The sequence below is a fragment of the Populus nigra genome, chromosome 4, assembly GCF_951802175.1.
Source record: "Populus nigra chromosome 4, ddPopNigr1.1, whole genome shotgun sequence".
Classification (NCBI taxonomy): Eukaryota; Viridiplantae; Streptophyta; class Magnoliopsida; order Malpighiales; family Salicaceae; genus Populus; species Populus nigra.
Genome location: NC_084855.1, coordinates 20,641,194 through 20,662,607, shown reverse-complemented (window position 1 = coordinate 20,662,607; position 21,414 = coordinate 20,641,194). Strand labels below are relative to the sequence as shown.

At 33.1% G+C, this 21,414-nt stretch overlaps 2 protein-coding genes across 3 annotated transcripts; one reads left to right on the top strand and one right to left on the bottom strand.

Moving 5' to 3' along the window:
• The first annotated feature begins 4,637 nt into the window (after window positions 1-4,637).
• On the top strand, window positions 4,638-6,179 carry LOC133691691 (cytochrome b561 and DOMON domain-containing protein At2g04850-like). Its single transcript, XM_062112296.1, has one exon. It carries the CDS (start codon window positions 4,794-4,796, stop codon window positions 5,994-5,996), a length of 1,203 nt encoding a protein of 400 aa, XP_061968280.1. The 5' UTR covers window positions 4,638-4,793; the 3' UTR covers window positions 5,997-6,179.
• A 1,301-nt stretch (window positions 6,180-7,480) lies between these two features.
• On the bottom strand, window positions 7,481-14,022 carry LOC133691690 (heterogeneous nuclear ribonucleoprotein 1-like). Of its 2 annotated transcripts, XM_062112294.1 has the most exons (6): window positions 13,709-14,022; window positions 13,469-13,596; window positions 13,280-13,328; window positions 12,941-13,183; window positions 11,387-12,590; window positions 7,481-8,013 (listed from the first exon to the last, which is right to left on the bottom strand). In XM_062112294.1, the coding sequence occupies exons 4-6, from the start codon at window positions 13,160-13,162 to the stop codon at window positions 8,000-8,002; spliced, it is 1,440 nt and encodes a 479-aa protein (XP_061968278.1). In that variant the 5' UTR covers window positions 13,163-13,183; window positions 13,280-13,328; window positions 13,469-13,596; window positions 13,709-14,022; the 3' UTR covers window positions 7,481-7,999. The 2 variants fall into 2 exon arrangements, with proteins under 2 accessions (XP_061968278.1, XP_061968279.1); XM_062112295.1 differs by having other exon boundaries at window positions 7,946-12,590; window positions 12,941-13,185.
• Window positions 14,023-21,414: the final 7,392 nt, after the last annotated feature.

The window sequence follows — 21,414 nt, the reverse complement described above, 5'->3', positions numbered from 1 at the left end:
AATTGTGTATATCTTTGATTTTATCTTTGTTAAATTACCTTAGTATATATTACTAGTTATTATAATTGTAAAACAAATTTAATTAAATATATGCTATCAAAATATTTTTTAAGAGGTCATATTCATAAATGGACATTGGCATCGTTTAAATTTAATTTACATTGTATGTCATAAAAAGTAGCCAGAGGTTAAGCTTTGGTTGATTTCTTAGTTGATCACACGTGCATCGGTATCGATCATGAATTGAATAGGATATCAACATTATTATAGCAGAACATGTTCCATGACAATTATGGTTTGATGCATCCAAAACCAGGAACAACGCATAGATGGTTATAATGTCGATATCTCTAATAAGTCATAAAATAACATTATCCTTTTAGCTTGATTTTTTTTTTCACAAACGATCAAGCTAAATATGAGGTTTTAATTATATGTCTAGAAATGTTCTTAGAGTTATGAGAGATTTATTATTTATTATAAACTAGTTATTTGAAAAATGTAATTGTGAACACCTAACTCTAACTCTATACCATACTATATCCATAAACCTTATTAAATGGACTTCTTATTTTATTTTTATTTTTTCAGTGAGAAGAAATAATATAAAAACCAATAACTTAGTTCAACATGGAACAAGATATAAGATGGTTTTTAATAATCTTGGAATAATCTCTGTCAAAATCATCGATTGATCAGTCATGACTGGCTAATATCCAATAAAAATATCATTACAAACCACACAATGCAGATTCCATGGTCCAAAATTACAAAAGTTAGTTTTTCTTCCAAGTTTATATAATCTATTTATTCCTAAAACTAATTAAGTAATTTAATTCATTATTTTATATACTAATCCATATTATTTTTCTCGATTTGGCATGTATCCAAATTGTACATCAAATGGAGTGGTGATAGGCTTCATCTAGCACTAGGCTCTATGCAAGGATGGACATAGCCTAGGTATTGTGACGTGGACAATGTCCAGGTTTTATCTTTGAGATACATATTAGGGAAATTGACTTGGTGGGCTTGGAGCTAAAGAAGGCTCAATTGTTACCTTCTTTATTTTTTGCTTGCAAGTTGAAGTAGTTTAGCTAAAAGACACTTTTTTTTTCCTCTTGTACAGTCCAAGCATGGATTATGCTATGCAGTTTCAATAGCCAAGACCACCCTCCTTCCCGTATAAATACCAGCCTCATAACATTATGAGAGTGTATACAATCTTCCATCTTTTTGACATTTTTGAAGTCTTTGATCTCTTGCTATCCAAAACTCTCACGCCATGCAGTTTTCAAAGCTTCTTCAGTCTAGATTTTGATATTCACTTGTTGTTGCTAGGACTCCCAGCTCTTTCTCCCTACTTGTTTCCATCTTTCTTGATTGATAGACCGTTGATCACAGCATTAATTAGTTCTCGATATCTTAACCGGCCTGCTGACAAATCATTTGGCATATTCTCAAGAACCTTCACACACACGCCAAGATGAATTATAATTTAGGACTTTCGTATTTGAGCACGCTTCATCTCTCTTGAAAAGAAAAGTTGTGATGATTAAAGATGAAAAACTCGTGCTGATCGAATTAGGATGAATTAAGTAATTCAACACGCTAATTGTATCAGTAAAATCTAAAGGGCTGCCGCACCATGCCAAACTTGCACTACGCGTCTTTGTATCTGATCAATCTTGTGTTTCTTTCATTTGCTCTTCTATGTAAAGTAAAAGCAGACAAGGATTTTGAGGAAGCCAATGGCTTTTCAGTCCACCTTAGAGGACTTGTTGACCCTTTTGTGTAAAAGAAATCTCCTCGTTTTATAATTAGTTAGATAAGCTTGGGTGATGGATATTGCCATTAAACATTAAACAAAGCAATCAAGACCTCTTATTCTAAATTAAACTCCATGAGTGGCAGTTCACCGACCTCCACCTTGTAACCAACCAGGAGGCCGGAAGTATGTCAGAAAAATCTTGATCATTCTTAGAGGAATCCCAACGTCCCAGTTCAAGGAATTAGATGAGACGACTATATATCTTCCATGCATGATCTCAGATGAGAGGAAGATGACCATATTGGCAGTCTTTCTAGACTTTTAGTTGATGACACGCTTTACTTGATCGATTTTTGTCAACTCCATCCATGACACAAGACTCTGCCGTGAGTGATAAAACTATCTTACTGAATATAATAAATAAATAAAAATTTCAAACATACCCGCCCACCTACTTTACTTTTTTCTGCTGACCTAACCTTTCCAGCCATGATATTTTCTTGACAGAAAACATCATTTGATGACTTCCTCCTCGTATGCAGGTATTAATCGAAACACCAGGTCTCTCCTTGTACGAACCTACTCGCTTTTGATCTCTTCCAAGCTTCTAGCTCTCCACATAATGCTAGTTCTAAATCACTAAGCCCCATACACTTCTAGCTTCCTTGGCAAATTAGCTAAGAACAAGTCAACTTTGATTTATGGTGGAGAGGAAAATTGTTTTTCTAATGATGGCTGATCCATTAAGGAAACTCTCTGCAAGTCTGTGATGTTCATCCCTTGCACATACTCTCTTTTAAGCCATGCATTTATAGCTCTTTTTGGTTTTATCAGCACTCGGCAACAGTTTTCCTGTCAATTTCTGGTAGGTTTATTGCTACGGCTTATTGAGTTAGTACTAGCCATTAATTGGGTTGGAAATTGAACTGTTACAAAACAGAAGCAAGGAGATATTATCATGCAAGAAGAAATAAAACTTCCATGGCTCTGACCCTTGTGTCTTTACGGGCTGTTTGGAATTCTTGAAATTGAATTCTTTGAAATTCTTTTGAGGGTATTGAAATGGAATTCAAATTATAAAAAATAAAGACAAGTAAATCAGAGCAGAGACCCTCTGATTTGCAAATCAATTACTCTTTGAAAGAGCACTGAAAATACGGTTTCAAAAATACCCAATCCCATCTTCTTCTGTCCCAACATTGTAAGCGCGCGGCTCAAGAAACTCCATTCCTGTGAGAATCTCTGTTGTTCCATGTATAACATGCTTGACAGGTTGTTGACGCTGTGCAAATTCTTGGGATCAAACACAAGGTAAGAATATTCAACTTCAGGATTTGGCTTCCCCGGCCTCCATCAAAGCTTACACAGTCCTAGCTAATGCCAGCTGTCTATCATAGCCCTCGTTAATAACCTTCCATAACTGTTGAATGCAAGCTAAGGGCACGGCTCAGAAAATGAAGGTCGGTATGAGAGAGCTTAGCGCAATATTAATTATCTATAATTAAATTATTCAGGGAGAAATTAAATATACCGTGCAATTCTAAATTAAAAATAAAATAATTAAAATTGTTAATTCAATCTGATTCCATAGATATTTTAAATAGTATAATTAAATTTAATTATATAACTTTATATTTTATTTCAGACAGAAAAATTATAACAAATTATCAATTAAATTCAAATCAAAAATAAAATTTAATTCAGTTTCACATATGATTTGATTTCAATCATATTATTCTTCGTAAGATTTGTTTGATGTTCGAAAATAAAGGGAAAGATGGACGGATAAACTCAATCTATATTAATAAATAATAAGAGTTAAAAAGGGTGTCCATATTCATGGATTTGAACCTAGACAGTAGACAGACAGGTAATAATTAACATGACTTGCCAAGTTTGATGTGTTGGCTTTCAAACTTGAATAAAGACAAAGAAGCAAAGTCAAATTAGGCAGTCCAAGTTTAACCGGATTAACCTAAGCTCATGAATTGATATTACAATTATCTTGATCCTTAATAGTAACTCAAACTCAAGACAACAACCCAAATTTGGTCGATTAAGATCATTTGTGTGTGTGTGTCTATATATATATATATAGCCCTTCATAAAAGCAATGGTACAATATGTTTGTATTCGAATCCATCTAGTAACAATGATAGATTCCGCTTGAATTAGATATTACTAGCAATTATATAATGTTTCGAGGTTGAGATAAAAAAATTTCATAAAAAAAAAAAATTTGAATGTTGCAAAAGTTTTTTTAATAAAAAGATAATTATGAATTCAAAATATAATAGCATATTAGACAGGGGCATCTCTTTGAAATATTGATAAGATAACATATTGATTCAATTCGGGTTAACTTGTTAAATCTACAACTCAGGTTATAAGACCGCAATAATCATATAAAAAATAAATTATAAAGATTAATTCTTAGTCAATTCAATATTGAATGATAAAATTAAAAAAAAAAAACTTAAATTAACCCAAATTAATTTGTTAAACTTATAATCTGGGTTATGAAATCTCAAATTCATGAAGTTAAATTTAGAAAAAATGTTAACTTCATATATAAAGAAAGAATAAAATTAGAGGGGGGGACCAAGATTTTAAACGTATATTGGCTTAGCTTCAAAGCCAAAGCCAAGCACCACAATATATTCCAGGCCCCTCTGGGAAAAGTAATCAAGAAAATGATAGTAACTCGACATGCCGGCACAGTGACAGACTCGCCATCATGCATCTATGTATGCATCCACTACTCATAAACAAACAAGTTCTTGACGTTCTTTTCTTATCCACCGAATTAACACTTGAAATTGCCTTTCCTTCAAAGTTAAGCACAGAAATATGCTCATGGAGTGTTACTAATCATGATAACCTTCTGTCACTCTTCCACCAAAATAAAACATCATTCACCTAACACGCAAATGCTAACAAAAGCTTGCTAGCTAGCTGCATGCCTCCTCCGAGCCTGTGCCATCCTTCAGTACTCTAATTATTCTGTCATCTTTTTACTAAAATGCCTCTCCTGTTCGTCCTCCTCTTCCTCTCCTCGTATGTTCGGACTGCATTTTCTGCCCATTGCAGCACCACCACACCCACCAAGACTTTTGAAAAATGCATGACACTCCCTACCCAGCAAGCCTCGATGGCTTGGACATTTCATGCCCACAATGCCACCCTAGACCTCGTGTTTTTTGGTACCTTCATTTCACCTTCCGGTTGGGTGGGGTGGGGGATCAATCCTTCCTCGGCTGAAATGACCGGCACTCGTGCTCTGGTTGCCTTTCCAGACCCCAATTCAGGCCTGTTAGTCCTGTTACCTTTTATTTTAGACCCGACAGTAAAGCTCCAAAAATCGCCACCCCTCTCTCGCCCTCTAGATATCCAGCTTCTATCCTCTTCCGCCACCCTCTACGGTGGCAAAATGGCCACTATACACAATGGCGCGGCCGTCCAAATTTATGCCACTTTCAAACTTGTAAGGAATAAGACCAAAATTCACTTGGTGTGGAACCGTGGCCTATACGTTCAAGGTTACTCCCCAGCTATCCATCCCACAACCTCCAGTGACTTATCTTCCATTGCCACCATCGATGTCTTGTATGGTTTCAGTGCTGCCCATAAAGATGATACCAGAACATTAAAGACGGTGCATGGGATCCTAAATTCTGTCTCATGGGGAGTCTTACTCCCAATTGGAGCTGTCACTGCAAGATATTTGAGGCACATACAAGCACTAGGGCCAGCATGGTTTTATGCTCATGCAGGGATACAACTCTCTGCTCTTTTCATAGGAACGGTAGGATTTGCCATTGGAATTAGACTTGGGGAATTATCACCAGGAGTGGTTTATGGCCTACATAGGAAGCTTGGTTTCGCCGCATTTTCCTTCGGAGCTTTGCAAACACTAGCACTGTTGTTTAGGCCTAAGACCACTAACAAGTTCAGAAAGTACTGGAAATCTTATCACCATTTTGTGGGGTATGCTTGTGTGGTGCTAGGAGTTGTAAATGTTTTTCAAGGACTTGAAGTTATGGGAGAGAGCAGGTCTTATGCTAAGTTAGGATATTGTCTGTGCCTCTCTACATTGATAGGAGCTTGTATAGCATTGGAAGTGAATTCTTGGGTGGTTTTTTGCAGAAAATCGAAAGAAGAGAAGCTGAGAAGAGAAAGGTTGATTGGAGGCGGGTCTGACAAGGACAGTGGGAGCCATGGTTAAGAAGTTAACCTGTGATCAGTTCCATAGAAGAAGGAGAAGAAAAATATAAAACTGGTGCGACTGGGATTTTGCATGGTGCTTTTTGTAGGCCAAGAAATTTGTTCGTTCTTCTTTTTGCATCATCTGGTTGTTAATTAATTATTTTCAGGTCTGCAAGGATGTTCTACAGAGAAATCTCTATAACTATCTATCTCAACGCCTTCCTTAAAAAAAAAATAGGTTTATTAAACTGTCGCTTGTAAGTCGTCGTTTCTTTAGGCTTCAGCCCCTTCTTGTACTCACGAAAAAGAAAAAGGAAGAGACACTCCCTCTCTCGACAGGTCATATCATTAAAGGCCGTTTCCAGTCCCTCTTTTCGACTTTGGGCCATTAGAAATCTCCATCTCTTCTCACCTTCATCAGCTTGGTCAGATCAAACGCACCAAAACCGAGTAATTGAGTGTTGAGGGCAACATAGAAATGGCTGTTCTAAACATGGCGTTGAATGTCTACTTTAACAGAAATACTACCCACCCGCCAAGTTATTTATCTTTTATGATCGCTGACACGCCATAAAGCCACAGGGACACTGACACAAATACATAGCATCAATGAACCATTTATTAATGATAAGTTGAAAACGTTGATACAGCAGAGTTTTCTTGAGAAGCACTTTTATCTCATTATCCAAGCTTAGGTGACAAAACTGACACAAGTCCGACCAAGAGAAAAACGTACAAGACCAACATAAAAAGACCTGCCGGATTTCATGGTAGAAAGCATTCGACCAAGAAAGAATCCGACTGAATCCAGATCAAAAGCATTGCTAATGGCTCGATATAGCCACAGGTGAATAAGATTGTACTGTGCCTGCAAAACTGATGGCTCGATAGCCACAATGTCGAGGTCAGGAATTCGATCTTCGTTTTTCTCTATGAGCATGAAGGCCATTAGACAGCATTAGAGGAATAAATCATTGTTCATTTACAGAGAACTGAAAGGGATGATCAAGCTTGAAGTGATGGGAAATGGGCAAAGAACAGTCAAAGCTTAAACAAAAAAAAAGACTATCCCAGTTGAAAACGAATGGGATATCATATGATGCATGCAGGTCCATAAGCCAGGGATTGGAAAGCAAGGCATGTATGGAAACTCGGAAACATTGGGAAGCAAACGAAATAACAAGACTGACTTAAGCACAATGAGGAGACGAGAATCGGAAAATACTATTATCTTAGCAGGAAATAATATGCAAAGTGCTGTTGAGAAACTAGGAGGATCCCCCTGCTGACCACACTGAATGCACGCAATACTGCAACCACTAATTAGAATCTCATCAAACAACGTAATTGATTGAACACTAGATAGATATCCAGTCATCAATATAACCTGGTCTAAAATTTGGCAAGACAATTTACGTAGTCAGATCAAATACCAAGTTTTTGTTTTTTTTTCAACTGTTAGCTTACAAAATAAAATATAGAAATGGAAAAAGAATAATAATATGTTGGTAACTTATTCATGGGGGACCCTAGATGGGTATCCCTTGAACGTATCACACTAGTAAAATAAACAAGAATCTGGGGGGGTACAATCTGCTGAAAAATAATCCCCATTAATGGGAAGTAGGAAAAACAAGAAGACAACTGAAAAATCCACAACTTAGCCAGAAATTACAGGGCATAAAAAACTAGGGGGTAAAAAAAGTCTAAATCTTTTTGTATCGCCGGCCTCACCAGAGATGCATGATACAGTTCGACTATATCCCGCAAGCTGATTTTACATCTCAATCAAAGAACAGAAACAAAAAAACCTAAATTGTAACTCAAAACTCAACCCTTAACACAAAACCTTATAACTTCTATCTCTAAATTTAATTCTTCGAATCGAGCACTCCAGTTAGCTCTAGATAACCAATTTGTTTTAACTGAAATATACTAAAGAGAGGATGCATGAAATTCACAATTCACCTGAGTCACCGGAATATCTCCACTTAATATATCATGATAACTGAAATGATCCAGCTAGGCAGCAATTCCTGAAAAAAATTAGAAGAAAATCCCTCAAAATCTAAAGGTTGAGGCACAATTAAATCAATTCATCAAATTGTACCATGTAAATTTCCCTGGAATTGGTTGTCAACAAATTAAAATGGCTATGATTTGTGCAAAAAATTTCAGTTCAAAAATTGCAGGGGAAAAAATTAAATTACACAAAGAAAACCGTTGACATCAGCATGAATACCAGTGAAGCAAATCAAAGAATTTTGCGTTGTACATAATAATCATACAGATACTTGGAACGCACTCATTTCTTAGCTAAATGGATGGTACAGTACAACTTAAGCAGTTCAGTCAACAAACAAGATGTAGAACCACATATTTAATAGATATTTGTAACACAATGATAAAGAAAGATGCTCCAACATAATGAATAAATGCAAAATTGTATTCATGTGAGTGGATTGTGTTACCTTAGCAACCCATCCCTCACAAATTGGTGAACTTATAATCCAGGAATTAAACTTCAAAATCAGTGAGCTTGTAATCTAGGAATTATTATTTAGAAAAGAAACCTCCTTACTTCACTGAAAAATTTATTCTTTGAAACATCACTGACTTCCGTCTGTCTTTGTTATTCAATCTTCTTATAGGTCCCTAATCGCATGAATTCCCAGGCCCACCATTCCCAATTTCATAATCTTCCTTATCCTTTTTACATCTTATCAATAAGCATACAAACTACAATCAACGTGCTCAGAACTAAAGAATGTTTTTATTTACACAATTCAATCCCTTACAACTAGTTTTTTTTTTCACTAATATGAAATACTATCATAGGAAGCCTCCAGGACAACGTGATTACCTAAACTTGCAAATGCAGCAACTAAAGCGTGATAAATTAGTCATTTAGTCTGTTATCATTACATGCACACATTCCAGGCCTTCTACACCATTCTATCTGAATCTTTATTTGCAAAGCATATGGTTGAACTTCTAATTCAAAATCCTCAAACCAAAATCCTCAAAATGTGGACTGGGTCAGATTCACAGGTGAAAACACCTTAGTTCATGAAACAGTTGGGTCAAAAGGGGAACCAATTGACACAAAATTCCAAGTAGACAGAAGATCTCAACATGGTATTTTTCAAGCCAACAAAGCATAAAAGAAGATTAATGCCACAACGCAAGTTTATATTTAGAAGCAAGGACAACATGGTAGGAAAGCACATGAGGAATCGAGCAAGTTCTCCCTTCAATGCACAGTCATAGTGGAAATTTGAATTAACATCCAATCTTGATAAGCCTACGCTAGAGGCCAACACTGGGATCTGCCTTTTATTTTCGACATTGGCTATAAACTAACTTCCAAGGTATAATCCCAATGTTAAGATGATAATACTAGGATCGTTGAAAAATCCAAACTGAAACAGATCACTGCAAAACTTAAAGGTCTAAAATACTAAGAAATACGAGGAAAACTATGGAGATTACAGATGCAAAATAAAAGCAATTGGAGACAAAAATAATATTGTTTAATATAACATAAAACATATGCATATTTGAAACCAATTTCCTATCCAACATGAAACTATTGTTGTGAAAGAATATATTATAGGAGGAAAAATAATTACACCATTTGAATTCTTTTTACTGACAAAAATTAGCAGGCACTTCAAAACAGAATGGTAAACAAAATGGAATGGAGGGAGTACAGTGTGTAATAGTGCATAAATAATAGTGGAGAAAATTCATGGTTTTACATCATGTAAAAATCAACCACAAAGACAAAAGACTTGAAGAGGCAGAAAAAACTTTTGTGCTAATCACTGGTGCTTTATCAATCGAGAAAAACATCTCATGACACAGGGATACAAATTAAATCAATATCAACAAAGATACTATAGAATAGAACTAAACCTTGCAAGGTAAACATCAACTATCTACATCTCAACAATGGGAACGAGGCAAACTTGCAATAAATGCACCAGAAAGAATGAGCAATTTAATGGCAATTCACAAAGTCACAAACACATGACAAATGAAGGGAGAACATGCAACTGAAGCGAGAAATCATGCAGACAACTAAACAAAAATCAATGTTGTGTCTACTTGAGTAAAGTTTTTCAGTTTTCTTGAAAGATTTTCTAAGAAATAGAAACTAAAGAAAAGGGGTTTTCTAGTTAAGAATAAAAATTGTTTTCTTGGTCGTGTTTTCTATCTCTCTATTCCTTTAGAAAACTGAAAAACATCAAAAAGTTGTTTTCCAAATTCTCTCTTATTAGAGATAAGGGCATTGTTCAGCTCACCTAATTTTTTAAGCCCCTTTCTTTTATTATTTTCAATGCAAGCCAAAAAGGACCTTATTTTATATTTTGAAAATTTTGTATTAGTAAACACATTTCCTTAATTTTCCAAGAAGAAGTCTTTTTAGAATAAATTAAGAAAACTAGAAATGGAAACTAAAAGGTATTCTAAAAGTAAACACAGCCTAAGCTTTTCTAGCCTCATTTTCCAATCAATATATGCACAGAGAACATCTTCTTTTTTCACTTTTCATATGACAATTGTGACGATAGTTTGGATTGCTCCTCTGAACCTCAAGACCAAGAATGTTAATTCATGAAAATGGAAAATGATGATATTGAACTCTCAGCATTATTAATAACTAAATATTCTGCACAGGGTGTGGGGGTGCCCATCCCAAAATTGTGATTAGCCCATGGTTTCTAATGAATCTACAACAGAGACAAGAATTTGAGACATTTGATGTATGTATGGCGTACAAGATCATGTTCCTCACAGCACATTGAATTATTAATTACTCAGTCAACTATTGCACCAACCATGAGGTTATGTAAATTTCTGCTAATCAATTGTTTGCTACATTTCATGAACTGCAAAATTAAGTTCAGACATTTGAAACTAGACACTTGAACATTATTCCTTTTTCATACTGTAAAAAAGAACAAATAATGTGGCAGTTCAACGACTTGGGTTAAAGCAACACTTTCAACAATAGAAATCAACTCGTTGTTGTAGGGAGACTCCCACATCCAGCGAGTGCAAGATGAGAATCCTTGTAGTGAACAAAACAAGACATGCTATAATAGCTACCTGTTTCAAATTGATTTCTTCATGTTTCAAAAATTACAAAGGTTTTGTGTAAACCATTTGTAATTTTTTCACATCTGTACATATGCGCATGGATATATAGATAATGAAAAGAAAATGAAAAGAAAATGTAGACTAATCGCTTATGCTACTACTGGTTATGAAGCATACTTAACTCTCAGAACATTAGGAGCAACTTTAATGATTCAGTGTGGATTTATTTGGTAATATTGAGAAAGAACTTTCAAAGAACCAGAGCAAGCAGTTGGATGGATGTACTAGACTAGGAGCTCTTACCTCTATTTGACTGTCTCTTATTAACACTATAACCATCAGCATAACCAGGAGAGTTTTGTACTGGAACATCAGAGGTGGTATTCCCGAGGCCATAACCAAAAGAACCAGATCCATCTCGCTCGGAATTTGACGGCTGCCAAGTGGGGTACCTGTAATCTGAACTACCACCATAAAGGTCAGCAAATGCTCCATCAAAGCTACCATTTGATGCAGCATATGATGATGTTGGGGCCCCATTGTTCCCACTATTTCTTGCATAACTACCCATGCCCTGACCAAAACTATTTTCACCACTTCCATACCCAAAATTCAGACTGCTATTAGAAACATTATTTCCTCCACCTTGACCTGAAAGAGATGAAGAACCCCAATTAGCTCCACTGTTGCCAAAGGTGCTTCCTCCAAGGCTTCCAGTTCCAGATCCTATGTATGCATTTGAACTTGTAGAGTTGGTGTTATAATTGAGCCCCCCGTTTCCCCACAGATTTCTTGTTGCTGAGCTGAAAAATGAAGTATTTCCTCCATTACCTCCATCATATCCTACAGGTCTAGCAAGGTTATTGGTATTACCAATGTAGTAAGGACTCATTCCTCGACCATAGCTGAGATTGCTATTAAAATTTGCATCCCCCCCATAACTAGGGCTCAATGCTGGCTCAAAATTCAAACCCATTCCATAACCAGAACCAAATGGAGGGAAACCACTTCGACCACCAGCAACCGGACTGAACCTATCATCCATTCTAAGTCCATAACCTCCAACTGCACCTGGAGTATATCCTTGAGTGTAGCCATTAAGGAGGCTATTAACCCTATTTAGGCCATAGTTATATCCACCAAGTGGGCTGCGACTGGGACCGGGTGATAACTCTTTGGGAACAGCTCGCTTAACCTCAACCATTTTGCCATTCAGTTCATGAAAAGTCTTCATCAAAACTTTGTCCACTGCCTCCTCAGAATCATAAGTGATGAACCCAAATCCCCTTGGCCTCTGTGTGTTATGATCATACATCACCACAACATCTGTGATGAGCCCAAACTGGTCAAAATATTTCCTAAAGTCACTTTCTGTAACAGTGGATGCTAAGCCTCCTACAAAGATCTTTTTTGTACGCCCTGGACCAGGAGAACCATGGATGCTACCGCCACTGTTTCTGCTCAGCATGTTCTGATCATCCCTGGGAACAGCCTTTTTTGCTTCAACCTGGTGATAAACGCACAATTAGAAAACCAAGCTTAGACAGTGGGAATCTGTCAACACTTAAAGCTTAACATACATAAAAAAAAACACAAATTCGGATGATTAGCAAAACTAACACCATCAAAAAAAATAAACCGAGAGAAGCCAAGCTTTTACTCTTGGCTTGATTTGATATCTAGTTTAATACAGGAAAAGAATTAAAAAAAAATTCTTCAGTTAGAACACTGGACACGTGACTCAGACACGGAAATGAATTCTCCACTTTGCATGGTGCGTATATAGTAAACTTTCTGAAAAGCATTAGCACATTGCACACAAACTTAAAGGGTCACTTTAAGGTTAATATAGTTTACCATTCTGCCATCAATGCTGTGTTTTTCTTTAATGACTCTCTCTGCAATAGATGGGTCAGAGAAGACAACAAAGCCAAATCCACGGGCACGCCCTGTGGTGCGATCTTTCATTATCACAGCCTCTACTACCTCCCCAAAAGATTGAAAATAGTCCTTGAGCCTTTCTTCATTGGTGTCCCATGAAATTCCACCAATGAATAGCTTGCCACTGTCAGATTGCATTTTTTTGTTTTTCTCTTTAATCTCTACAATACAAAATATTTTTCTTAGTGAACACGAAGCCCAGAACTTCACAGATGCAAATCACACTACTAATCAAATCAATAAAAAAAGGCAAACCTTTTTACACAATCGAAAGCCCGCTTCAACTCGGTAAACGTGTTTTACACTGGATCCAATCAACATCAACACGATTAACATACAATTCAATAGCAAATCAAAACCAACAAAGACCATTAACACTAAGCAGAAAATGAATGAAAGTTGTCACTATATTGAATAAGAATGCAATTCAGATTTTGGCAATACCTTTATTTAGACAATTAAGAAAAAAACACACAACAGAACTCCTGTGTTTTTGTTTGACACAAAAACCAAAAACTTATCAGATCCTTCAACGATCAATCAGCCAACCAACAATCTAGAATCTATCAAACCTGAAACAAGAGAGAAAAAACAGAAGAACCCAGAAACATCCTGGAATTCAATAAAGGTCCAAAATTTAGAAAGATCCGAATCCAAAAAAATAAAAAAAATTATATAGCCCACCGATTAAAGAAAAGCCCAGATGGTAAATCTCATCAAAATTGATAATTTAAGATCTGAGAGGAGGCATAATGAGAATACAAATAGAGGGCATGCTCAACCTCCTCTACAATATGCCCTCCTCCTCTTCTTCTGCTTCGTCTTCTACTACTTGTTTTAATTTGTGTTTATGATTTTTTATCAGCTAATGCAAATTCAGTTACCAAACAAAATTGCAAATTTATTTATACACGCATAAATTCTAGTGAGAGAAAAAGGGTTATTTTTGTTTTAGAGAGGGGAAGAGGGGGAGAGAGAGAGAAGGCTATGCGGAGTCTGGTGTGAGGAATATATATAGGGAGAGGCTCAGAATGGAAGGGGGCTGATTTTCTTTTCTGTTTTTATATTTTTTAATAAAAATATTTTGAATTTTTCTGGGTTTTTTTATTATTATAATTATTTTTTACTCCTAGCCCTTTACAGTGAAAGGCAAAAATGCCTTCTTCTTCCTCAACAACCCCCCCATCCTGTAGGTTGCCCCTCTGCACTTCTACTTCTACACGCTTTGCATGCATTGGATTTTGCGGTGGGAAGATATTCTAGCATTATTTTTAAAAAATATTTTTTAATTTTTTTATTTAAAAAAATTATTTTTAATACTAACACATCAAAACATATATAAAAATACTAAAATAAAATTTAATTTAAAATAAATAAAAATTTTTAACTTTTTAAAACACAAAAACAAACATTCTCTTCATCTCTATTTTTTTTTATATCATCAGCCGTTTATTTTTCTGACTTTTCCAAATGTCAGAGACTAGTAAATTTTTTGACGGTTGTGATCCGTTGGTGCTGGTGATGGTTGTGTTTACAGGGCATATTTTTTACCTCCTCGAGGTCAGAAGAAAAATGGAGGTGCTTAACTTTATTGGTAATTAGGCCCCTGATTTTTCTTTTAATTGTCATTTTCATTGCTTTTAGAACACACGACACATCAACACCTTTTTTGGGGGGGTAATCGAAACAGTTACCGGCCAATAACTTTTCTCTCAATTGGGTCCCCGGCTTAATTTTTTACCTTATTAAGTAAGTCCTCAACTGTCCAGGAATCCTTGTTTTGATCCCTCCATCAACAAATATACCTGGCATCAGCCAATTGAGAAAAGGTTAAGGCACATTCGTTGATGAAAGGATCCAATGAACGATTCTTGAATACGACAGGGACTCAATTGATCAGAAACATAGATTGGGGATCCAATTGGAAATATGGTTATTTGTTGCTGACCAATATGAGGTTACTTTTTCTTTCATGTATTTTCAAGTCTTATGATGAAATTTGATTTCCGATCTCATACTATTAGTGACTTTTATCTGGTAAATTAATTACCATCCACAAAATATCTTTTATATATAGATTTTTTTTCCTTGAGAATATCTCTTTCTTATTGATTGAGATGAGTATGTGAGTATTTATAAACATGGTTATATCTGTGTTTTTAAAATATTTAAATTTTTTTATTAAAAATTAATTTTTTGTATATTTTAAATCGTTTTGATACGCTAATCTTAAAAATAATTTTTAAAAAATAAAAAATATTATTTTAATATATTTCAGTATGAAAAGCATTTTAAAAAATAATTGCAACAACAATTTCAAAGAGGTATGATTGTTATTTCTTTTATATATATATATATATATATATATATATATATATATATATATATATATATATATATATATGCAAATGTGATTGATTATTTTTTTTATTGAAAAGGTGATCGATTATTCTTTTTATAAGTGGTCCATCGATCTTCATGTATTGTTTGGTTTCCCACATGAATTTGTCGATGCATTTTTTCATTATTTCTTTGATAATCTTCCGATAAATATGTTTATTGCTTTTAAATTTTACCACCTACCTAACCAAGCTACAGTTACCGATTATACTGGTGTCCGTACACGAAAATGCATTATTTTTCTATTAAAATATTTAGATGATAAAACATGTTGTTAAAAAAACAAATCAATCAATAATGCTATGTTTGTTTCTAAGAAGAAATCACTTTCCAAATTTTCCTGTGTTTATTTATTATTAGAAAAGTTAGTCAATAGAAAACACTTTCCGGTCAACAAAAAACACTTTCCAATCAAAGAAAAATTTAGCTTGATTTCCAGGAAAGTGTTTTCCTTCTATTTTGGACGGAAAACACTTTCTGAAAGTTGTGAAAAATTGAAAAATATCATATTATTTGCTAATTATATCAAATTTGATCCTCAAAATTTTGATTGCTATATATATTTTGTTTTGAATATTTTTTTCCAATTTCATCCATTAGAATTTAATTTTTATATTGATTTTGGTCCTCCTTTTTATAATTGTTATTTGTTTTTTCCTTATCATTTTTTAATTGAAAATTTTTATCTATCGAATTTGGTCCTTATTCTTTTGATTGCTACCTATTTTATTTAAAATAATTTATAAAATATTAATTATTATTATTTTAATTTCTTCATCTTTCAATTTTTTTATTTTTTAGAATTGATATTTATTATTTTGATTATTATTTATTTTATTTGAGATAATTTATGAAATTATAATTTTTTTCAATTCCATTCTCGTTCAACTTTTTAATTTGTAAGATTTGTTCCTCATTATTTTAATAAACTTGAAAAAAATAAAACATTAATAAGTTATGTTTTAGCTCATTTTCCATGACATAATCAAACACTAGAAAGTGTTTTTCAATTTATTTTCCATTACACTACCAACACATCGAAAAATAATTTACTTTTTCAGAATTCATTTTCCAAAATAAAACTACTTTCCAGCAAACAAACAGGGAAGTTGGTTTTATTTGTGCGGGATTGCATTATTTTTCTAGTAAAATATTTAGGTGTTGGAAATGTATTTTTTTAAAAAAATCAATCAATTAAATAAGTTGGTTTTATTTGAATTATATTGAGAAAAAAAAGACAACAATAGCAAACAGGAAAAAATATATAAAAAAACGATCATGATAACACGGAAAGAAAACCCCTTTTCAATAATAAAAAGACGAGTCATTTACCTGATTGTGTTTAATAAATTTATTTACTAAAATCAATTTGTAATAGAAATCGATACACACATGAAATTTATTGAATAAAATAAAATAAAAAATATGCAAGACTGCACATATTAAAAATATCAAATTTAAAATGGTTAAGAAATCTAAAAAAAAATCACAAAGAATAGATATTAATTAAATCATAAATTTAAAAGTTATTTAAAAAAAAAGATATTAATAAAAACGAAAGAATTGAAAAAAAAGGAAAAAAAAATTGGTACAAAAATGAATTTTGAAAAATTAGAGGGACCATTACCTAATAGCCAAAAAAAAGGGCATTAGAATGAACTTTGCAAACAAATTTGAAAGTCATCACAATTTTACCCATTCTTTTCACTTAAGTTCTTTGTCTTTCAATTCAGCTATCCCTCCCAGAAAAATATTTGAGTTTTAATTACTTAATTATTCAAAGTAAAAGTTTAAGTATCAAATTGAATTTTTTTTAAAAAAATCATAATTTAGATACTAGAGTGATATGCAGTAAAATTGATAAAATAAAACTTCAATATTAGAGTGTTTGAAGTCCCACATGAGACTTATTTTTCCAGAAGTTCTCAGAGTGCTAATTTGAGGATCGATGCTTGAGAACTAATGTTGTGAGCTCATGTGTGAACTCAGCCAAGATATTTCAATTATTTTATTCCCACCTTGATGCCCATTTGTTTTTCCATCGGTATTCATCAAATGCTATTCCGACGTGGAAAAACATATAATCTTAGCAATGCAAATTTGTTTGTTATTATTTCTTTAAAGTATCGATCGATCAAGTTCCACCATTGTTATTGTTTTTTTTTTTAATGTATATAAACAATATTTTATATCATAAAGGTGTACAAGAAACCGGATAAACATGGAATTAAAAAAAAAAAAGCAATTGAACAGGGAGATATTAGCTATTTGACTCGTGATTTGCTAGTCACAGGTCGGATATTTTTTTTAACAAAATAAAATTGAATATGTATATATTTAATTAAATAAATTGAGAATCATATATATCAACAAATTAAAAAAAAAGTCATTATGTATAACTAAAAACAAAAATAAACAAAGTTGGCATATGTAGATATTTGATCTCGCAATACGAATCATGTATTTAATTGTATTTAACAACTTTATTTATTAAATTAATTTTTGTTTGATCAGGTGGTAATAGAAATAGACACCTACATGAAATTGATTGAATAAAATCAATTGAAAAACAATATTATGCAAGGTTGCACGTATTATAAATATTATACAAACATAATTATTTTTCATTTTAAAAAATAAATTTCATTATATAAAACATAAAACAAAATTATAGATGACTTAGAATAATCTCTTTAAAAATTAAATACATAAAAAATAATTAAAAGAAAACCATTATTTAAAAAAGGCTTCGTAAACAAAAAAAAACATCAGAGAAAATAAGTATTAATTTGAATATAACTTTTAAAAAATCATGTTAACAAAAAGTGTTAATTTTTTTAAAAAAGAAAAAATTATATATATAACAATTTGAAAGATTTTAGGTGTTGTTGGGCTCAGCAAGCTAGTCTAGCATTGCTGGCCCATTTAAAAAGGGTCGTAATTGTTTTTTTAAAAAAAACTTAGATAACTCATCGTTTCTTTTACTCACTGATCACTTTAGTGGCTAGAATAACAAGGTTGGCTGATTTTTTGCCTATAAATCCAATTTTCAACCTATTTTTTATTCAAAACATTCAAATATCTTGATAAATTCATAAATAGCCTTAAAAAATCGCATTTAAACCCGAGATCAGCCTGAAACCACAACTCTTCCCGAGCTTAGATCTGGTTTCTTAGGCAATTTGAAGGTGAGAAAACACTCAAGTAAAACTTCACTAATCAAATGGAACTCGTTGACACCATAATCGACTATTTTGGTGGCTAAAATCAGTGTTAATGTTGATTTTCTCTATCTAACACTGAAATCCGACAACTCTTTTTTCTCTCAAACCAGGAACTTAAAAATATAAAAATTAAATTTTTAAACTAAAATTGACTTCTTTTTTTTTTTTGAAAATTAGAAGGACATGATATTTATAGTTTAGAATATATGAGGGCTAAATTGTATATTTTACCTAAAGGTTGAAAAAACCACGTGGCAATGTCGGTCGCTTGGGGTGAGCTAGCCCGCGCCTACTCAATGTGGGGCATCTGGTGCTTGGGTCTGAAGGAGGACCCATTGTCTTGGGTTCGGCTTCAACACCCAAGCTCAATGGGTCTTGCGTGACCCAATTCTATTGGATCTTGATGAAGGATTTTAAATATTTTAATTTTAATTTTAATTAAACTTATTAATATAAAAAATTATATTATTTGTATTATAACTATTTTTATTATAATTTAAAGTATTAATAGTAAAAATAATATAATTTGTGTAATAAATATTTTATTTTTTCTTATAATTAAAAGTATTACTCTCTTAAAATAGTATAATTGGTGTTACAAATATTATTATTTTATTATAAAAAATAGTATTATTTGTGCTATAAATAGTATTATTTTATTTATAATTAATAGTATGAATACTAAAAATATTATCAATTGTGGTATACAAATTAATAATTTTATTATACGTAATAATATTATAATAACAATGAGAAGCTGAAATCGGGCGCTTGGGTGCCCTTGCGCCACGTGGAACTTAGTCTGCCTTAGCGCCATGTCGTGGTAGGGTTGCATAGCCAATCGAGTCTTTTACCATGATCCTAGTGCCACGTGACGCTTGGTCTGCTAACGCCATGTGACAATGGGGCTGCCATAGTCAATCGAGCCTTTTGCTAAGATTCAAGCGCCAGGCAGCCCAAGCACCAGGTGTCCTTGCAGGGGCAGATCCAGCGCCAGGCAGCCCAAGCACCAGGTGTCCTTGCAGGGGCAGATCCAGCGCCAGGTGCCCGCTCCCCATGGCCTGCAGCCCTGCCAAAACTTGTGCTGACCATTTTTTCCCTAACCATTCCTTCAATGCCAAATGCATCATAACGAAAAAGACAACTTCACCCCTCCCACACCGCCCCTCACCGCCCTTACAATTCTTTGTATCAAGGGCTGGACTGTCATTACACTGCTCCAATTCATAATACTTTATGTCTATGTAAACAGTAATAAGGACACTAAGCTGTTTTAGTATATTGTATAATATGTTTGGTTGTATTATTCAAGGAATAATGCTTTTTTTTATTTTAATTATTAAATTAATTTTTTTATTTTATATTCGCAAGTTATATTTGACATCATTTTACATCTTGATATTTGTTTTTCTTTGGAAGCTTTTACACATGTCACATATGACGTGGCTTTGAATATTTCAATGTTAATTAAAAATTTATATTACAAAATAAAATTTTAGGTTATAATTTAAAAAAATTGAAAGGGCAAGGATTTTTTTTTCATTTTAATTGTTTAAAAGGCACAAAAAACTTGAAGTTTAAATTTACACATTTTTGATATTTTTTTATTTTAAGTTTCAATTCTAAATTTTTTTTTCATGTTTCAGATATTGAATGTTGAGAGAAAAGAGAAAAATAATTTGTTCATTTACAAAAAAAATATTGATCTATAAGTCAATAGATTCGTTTTAGGGAAGAAGTTCATTTTATTCAAATATGTTTTTAATTTTTATTAAATCTAAAAACTCAAATCAGTGGACAACATGTCGCTTCCCATCCTATTAACAAAAGAAAAGGAGAGGCAGGTGTGTAGGCCTAACTTTATAGTTCTAGCCTTCTAGGTGCGCATGCGCTTTTTGCTTTTTAGAATAGCTGCGCGGGCATGGTCTTCAAGCCGAGCGGCTACTTGCATGTTTTTCTGAATGAGATTTTGACCTGCAACCATTTACAAAATTTCTTACCTATTTTTCTTTTAATTAATTGTTTTGTTTTTCAGAATATTTCTTCAAATAAAATTATTTATATGATATTTACAGAATTATCCGGCTATGCTATAATTTTTAAATAAGATTATAGCCTTCACCATATTATTAGCAATTATTTTATGAATCTAATGTGCGAAAAAAGAAGAAGTTTATCCATGAATATTTATCGAGAATAAAATATTTATTTTATTATTTTGTTATTGTTAATATTTTATATAATTATCTTAAATTAATCATTCTTTTACTTTTGTATACATTCACTTAAAAATATCTAGGCTTGATTTTTATTGAAATTTTGATAAGTTCTCATTAAAAAAAACTTTGTTTATGATAAAAAAAAATGTGTAAATGTTTTTGTTAAAAAAAAGGAAATAGATGAATAAAAAAATAACTTAAAAAATACATTTTTACATTATTATAATTATTAGGAATATTTATTTTAATTATCATAAAATTATATAAAAATAGTTTTCGAGAATTGCCCCGCAACAATTGTGCGGGGAGAAAATCTAGTGTCTTCTATATTAAACCTTAAAATTCACTTGGTATATAGTTGAGCGCTGATGGTCGTGTCATGTGAGAACGACACGCGCGCAACCCTGATCTCGACAGCGTGAAGCCTAACATGAATTTTGGGTGTGACATACAGAAACCTTGAACTCAATTTTTTTTTTAGTTTAACGTGAATGTTTGGGCCAGCTTGTGCGCACCTTGACTAATTCCACGGGCCCTGAAATTAACA